Consider the following 6,473-nt stretch of genomic DNA (forward strand, 5'->3'; position numbering starts at 1 on the left):
TACCTTACAGTCCATAGCTCTTTTCCCGCTTTGGAAAGGACTAATAAAGGCCTCACTCTGAATGGTAGTCAGTGTTAGCATCAGTATTGCTGATAGGAACACGAACATAATAACTTTTCTTCTGGTCATGTTCCTATCTTTCAATACTAATCGTTGTGATAGCACTCTGGCTTATAAAATAACGTCCACGAATCGTTATTTTCATACACAAAGTTTCAAGTGTTTGAATGCTTTTCAAAAGGGCCTCCGTCATTTTCTTCCACGCTTGAGGGTTTGGCATAGCAACAGCATTAATTTTTGTGCGCAACAAAATCACACGGTGTCTTTTAATTGCAATACCAGGAAGATTTAATTGCTGTTGTGTTAGCGCCGAGGAAGCTCTCAAAGGATGCACAATTCACGTAATCATTCCATTCGTTTGCCGAAATTTGATACTAGAGAGTTCTCCTTCGATACGGCCAGCTTAATCAGCACTTTTATGACTTTTGCACAATGGCCGGATCTTGCTATATATTGCTTGCATAAATTGATTGCCCTTTGTGGACTCATCATGTACTTGACTGTACAGGCTCACACTCATTTTTTTTTTTTTAAATCTCCATATGAAAACGCTTTCATGCATTTTGTCTGCCAAAAAGGTTCTTCATTCAGCTTTAACTTCAAGAAACTAAGGCTATACCCCGAGTCCCTCTCACTTTAGAACCCCCATTTACCTTTGGAGAGTTCAATCTAGATTGATCGTAACATTTGCTAGTCACGAGCATCTCTCAGTGAAATCCCATTACACTCATCTTGAAGTTTTCGAAAAATTCGGGCGAAATAAAACACAAAGCCAAGTTCACCTGCAGATCTGAAGAGTTTTGCCATTTCGACATCATAACCGCAATTAAAATTGTCAAAATCTTAAGCTGTTTTTCGCTTACAAGTCATCGAGTATCACACAAACAAAGAGATTACTGTTTCAGCTCATCATCATTATCATCCATCACACTTTGACAAAGCGCTGTAGTCGACTCTGTTGAATCAAACAAACGCACTGGCTACTGATGTAACGGTTGCCAATATTTGGATATGTTGGACGCGCAGCGTAAGAGTAGTTTTCATTGGCGACACTGAGCCATTGAATTGTAGTTTATTAGTGTCTACACTGACCTAACAAACGTGTTAATGATCAAATTAAACGTTATTGATTTTGCGTATGTTGCTTCGGTTGGTAGCTGAAATCAGTGCTTACTGAGCGTATTAATAGTATTGATCATCATTTCGTTGCATGGGGAATACGCACTTGGAGCTAACTTCTAATTGCTTGTTGATTGGCTAAAAACATTAACTCTTTGACCCCTTTGATCTAAAACTTCATTCTCCTAACTACTTCCATAGATTTTTTCTTTAGCTGGTCATGAGAATTTGGCGCTCTATCAGGATCATACACTTCAGCGGATTATATTGTTTATTCTCAATACTTGTATGCCTGACAGCGTAATCGGAAATTGAGTGGAAAATTGACATACTGGTCAATCCCGTGAGTCAAATGGTTGAGGTGGCTCTCAAACTTCCAAAAAATCCAGCATTTGATACGTCCAACAAAGTTTCAAGTAGAATGTTTGATCGAAAACTCAAAACTTTGCTCAATATTTGGCTAATGATTTGTGCTGGCTAAGTGTGGGATGATTAACGGTGAAACATGTACATATTGACATAAATGACAGCAATGTTGGAACGAGACGTATGAATAGATACAAACATGCTATAAAAGCAGAAAAAGAACAAATAACAACATTCGTTAGGGTTACAAATTTCAACAAAAATGATGTGGTATAAATACGTGAAATCAAATTTAAAGTAATTATTTGATTTCTTAGTGATAAAGGCAGTGCCTTTGTTAAAAGAAGCAACCCACTAGTTATTCTCCGATGGCAAAAATGTATAGTAATGCGCTTGAGGAAAATAGAAAGTTTCAATTTGCAGACTATATTAATTCTGTTTATGAAATATTAAGAGTGGAAAAATATATTTCGGTCATGACAAATACCCAAACTGCTTTTGCAAAAAAATGGCATAGGTTTCTCTAGTGGCATATTTTGGTGTTGTTAAAAAACTGTTAGTCAAGTCAAGTGTTTTGATCTGTAAATCTGTAGTGTATTTTAGTGCTTGTAAAATTAAAAAAAAAAAACGACTCTGAATTTGGCCGCCTGAGACATCAAATTTCTTGCTGAGAAAGCAAGCAAGTTGATTATTCAAAGCCAAGTGTAATTGTTATATGTTTAAAACGAAGTTTGTGAAGGGTTTTACAGTAAACTGCACATAACCAAACAAGGTCTTATTTGAAAATTATAACAAAGCTATCTATTTTCAAGCACGTATTTCCGTAGACATAAAACTTCATTTTCCTTCCATCTATGACTCATTTTTGGCACCTTTTTTTTTGTCTACTAATGGTGTCTTTAATTTTATAGCTAAGGTTTCACATAACCATATCATTTTAAAATTATGTACCATGGCTTAATTTTATTTACTATAATTTCTTCATTTCTTAAAAGGATGATTTCTCAATTTTGAATTGCTTCTTCTTTTGCTGGTTGTAAGTTCTTTTCTAAATGTGATTTGAGTAGCACTAAAGTGAACCTGTTTGCTCTACATCTGGCGTTATTCTAATTCTATAATATGTTAAGTTGGAGAAGAAACAACCTGATACTTTAAACTTTTACTCGACTAACAGTTTTGATCCGGAAAGGAAAGGACAGGAAAGCAAAGGAAAGGAACTTTACATAAGTGCCTAGTGTTGTGTTAGCTTACATGAGGTATTGTTAAAGTTAGTTAAATGGCGTCTTGAAGTAAACACGTGTTTTTCATTAAAGACCACCATAAGCCCAAATAACCCGACATGGTGACAACGGGAAGCTCCCAATAGCCTTTAAACTAAAAGAGAATCAACCAAAACAGACATGACAGACCAAGGTCAACACGAATCCGGAATTCAAGCTGAACAAGCTGAAGTAGTTGAAGAGTCGAACGAAGGCGCTCACCCTGCACAACCAGCCGCGCAACCACAAGTCGCTGCAGCTGTACAGCAGCCCGTGATTCAACAGATATCCATGGCGAGTTATCAAGTTCCATCACCCGAAAATTTCAGCTTCAAACCCGAGGAATGGTCCCGCTGGATCAAGCGTTTCGAACGATTTCGAAAAGCAACCGGACTCGACCAAAATGACGGCGAGGCAAATTTCCCTTTCGTAAACGGTCGTTGCCATTTCTCAGAACGGTCGTTGCCATTTGAAACGGTCGATGCCATTTATAACGGTTGACGGCACACTTCACTTCAAAGAAAATTAAAAGAAACAAACTAAGAAAAAATATTAACAAAAATTAAGACAAAAAAGGAAAAAAAACATTTATAAAAGAAAACCCGGAGGGAAAAAAGTGTCCGAAAATTTCAAGACTCGAACTCGGGTTCTTAGCCCTCACCACCTCACCAACCTTTTGAGTTCTTAGACCTAATGAGTGTAATTCAGAGCTAAGGCTAAGAAATGGCATCGACCGTTTCAAATGGCAACGACTGTTCTGAGAAATGGAAACGACCGTTTACGAAAGGGAAATAGGCCACGGCCAAGTGAACACTTTGATTTATTCGATGGGCGAAGAAACTGATGACATCTTAGTGTCATTCGGACTAACAACTGAAAAAGCAAAGCAGTACAGCGTAGTGAAAGGCAAGTTTGAAGTTCATTTCGCGGTAAAGAGAAACGTAATATTTGAAAGAACTAAGTTCAACCTGAGAAGTCAACAAGATGGCGAGTCAGTTGATAAATTTATAACGGATTTGTATTGTCTTGCTGAATACTGCAAATTTGGAACTCTAAGGGACGATCTCATCCGAGCTAGAATCGTGGTAGGGCTAAAAGACAAAAAGCTCTCTGAAAAACTGCAACTGGATTCTAAGCTGACATTTGAGAAAGCAATCACGAAAACCAGGCAGTCGGAGACAGTTAAAAAGCAGCAAACGTTCATACAGGAAACCAAATCTGACCCACCACCAGCTAATGTTGACCGTTTGTGCAAAGGAAAGGGGAAAGATTCTAAAGAGGATTTAAAGAAGAAAAAGAAACCACCCAAGTCTAAACATGGGAAAACTCCTGAAACACAATGTTCAAGGTGCCTGGGCCAACCACATCCAAAGAAACTATGTCCAGCCAGAGAATCAAAATGTAAGAAGTGCTCCAAAGTAGGGCTCCGCTCAACTAGACGAGAGAGTGGGTGAAGTGCATTTTCCGGGGAGACAAAAAGAAGAAGAGGAAGAAGAAGAAGAAGAAGAAGAAGAACAAGAGTTTTTCCTAGGTGAACTCACTGAACTATCTGCGGTCCGAGGAAGTACAGGAGATTCATGGAAAGTTAAAGTTTCACTGAATGGAATGCTAGCAGAATTTAAAGTGGATACCGGTGCAGATGTAACAGTAATTCCACCTAGTCTGTATCACAGTTTGCAACCAGCTCCATCACTTAGCAGGACCACCAGGCTACTGATGGGTCCATATGCATGTAAACAGAAATTGAACTGTCTAGGGACGTTCATAGCAGACTTGCAAGTGCATGATAAGATTGCTAAGGAGCAAGTGTATGTCATAGAAAATTTGGAGCGACCTTTGCTAGGAAGACAGCCAGCTGAACTACTAACGCTGATAACCAGATTTGACAGCCTGAGCAGTGATGACTACAAGAGTAAAGTAGCAGACAAGTACCCCAAGTTGTTTGAAGGACCAGGTGTCATGAAGGACAGTTACTGCATCACATTCAAAGAAGATGCCAGACCTTTCCAAGTGTCAGTCCCAAGGAAGGTACCCTTCCCCTTGTATCAGAAAACAAAAGAAGAGTTAGACAGGATGCTGAAGGCAGGTGTCATATCCACAGTAGACCAAACCACTGATTGGTGCGCCTCCATGGTTGTGACCCCGAAAAGTAATGGCGAGGTCAGAGTCTGCGTCGACCTAAGCAAGCTAAATGAGTACGTCAAGAGGGAAAACCACCCACTTCCTGCAGTAGATACAACACTCGGGAGTTTGGAAGGCTCTAGAGTGTTCTCTAAACTTGACGCGAACTCAGGATTCTGGCAGATAAAGCTAGCGTAGGAATCAAGACCGATGACAACGTTCATCACCCCGTGGGGCCGTTTTGTTTCAATGTGTTGCCCTTCAGAATCAGTTCTGGTTCTGAGAAATTCCAGGAGAATATGAATCTTATCCTCCAGGGATTGGATGGCGTGGAGTGCAACATAGACGACGTTTTAGTCCATGGCAAAGACCAGACTGAACACGATCAGAGGTTAGAAGCTGTCCTTAAGCTGTCTGGTCGAAGCTGGCGTGACACTCAACTTGAAGTTCCTCGGACACGTTATAAGCTTCAGTGGAATTGAGGCAGATCCTGAAAAGCTACAAGCAATTGCAGACGTACTGCCACCTCAAAACGTGCAAGAAGTGAGAATATTTCTTGGCATGGTGAACCAACTAAGCAAGTTTTCCGAGCACCTCGCTGACAAGACAAAGACCATCAGAGACCTTCTTCAAAAAGGAAACCAATGGATATGGGGAAGGGAGCAACAAAAAGCATTTGAGCAGATCAAATCTGACCTCACGCAAGCTCCAGTGCTGGCTCTGTACGATCCAAACAAGGAAACCAAAGTGACAGCCGATGCTTCATCCTTTGGCCTAGGAGGGGTACTCCTGGCGGCCAGTCTCATTAATGTTGCGAGCGATGTCTCCCACCGAAACCAGATCTGCACAGATCGAAAAAGAAGCCTTAGCGCTCACTTGGGCATGCCAACGATCCTGGAAGTACAAAGTGGGAAAATCAATCTCTGTGGAAACAGACCATACACCCCTGGTGCCACTCCTGAGTACTCACACACTTCCTCCGAGAATCCAAAGATTTAGAATGCGACTGATGAGATTCCACTCAAGGAGATCAAGCATGTCCCCGGAAAGAAGATGTACATAGCTGATGCGCTTTCAAGACTCCAAACGCGAAACCAAACAGTGAAGTCACCAATTGACGATGACGAAATGGAACATTGGAAGCGTGATCTCATCCCTGCCTGCCTCAGACACACGATTACAGCAGATCGTGGAAGCACAGGAAGAGGATCCTGTTTGCAGGCATGACAAGTAATCATTAAACGATGCAATGAAACCCTATTGTCAAGTAGGGGTGAACTGTCTGTGGTGCAGAACATTCTGCTCAAAGCATCCAGGATCGTAATCCCTTCCTCCATGCGTCTCGCCATACTTGACAAGATTCACAAAGGCCATCAAGGGATCGCTAAGTGCCGTGAGCGGGCCAAGAACTCTGTTTGGTGGCCAGGACTCAGCCGAGAAATCCAGGATATGGTGCAACAATGCAGAGTTTGCGCTCTCCAGAGAGAAAACAGGCCTGAACCGCTTATCACGACACCCTTACCCGACTGTCCCTGGCAAGTCGTAGCC

At 41.2% G+C, this 6,473-nt stretch overlaps 1 protein-coding gene across 1 annotated transcript; it reads left to right on the forward strand.

Annotated features, from left to right (window-relative positions):
• The first annotated feature begins 3,631 nt into the window (after positions 1-3,631).
• Positions 3,632-5,123, forward strand: LOC138040586 (uncharacterized). Its single transcript, XM_068886281.1, has 2 exons — positions 3,632-4,145; positions 4,243-5,123. Exons 1-2 carry the CDS (start codon positions 3,632-3,634, stop codon positions 5,121-5,123), a joined length of 1,395 nt encoding a protein of 464 aa, XP_068742382.1.
• The last annotated feature ends 1,350 nt before the right edge of the window (positions 5,124-6,473 follow it).

The sequence above is a fragment of the Montipora capricornis genome, chromosome 3 (assembly GCF_036669925.1).
Source record: "Montipora capricornis isolate CH-2021 chromosome 3, ASM3666992v2, whole genome shotgun sequence".
Taxonomy (NCBI): Eukaryota; Metazoa; Cnidaria; class Anthozoa; order Scleractinia; family Acroporidae; genus Montipora; species Montipora capricornis.

Bases quoted from the DNA above. Each gene is read 5' to 3' on its own strand.
- LOC138040586 (XM_068886281.1), top strand. From the start codon at position 3,632: ATGGGCGAAGAAACTGATGACATCTTAGTGTCATTCGGACTAACAACT. The intron at 4,146-4,242 runs GTTCAAGGTGCC...CCGCTCAACTAG, and splicing joins GAAAACTCCTGAAACACAAT to ACGAGAGAGTGGGTGAAGTG.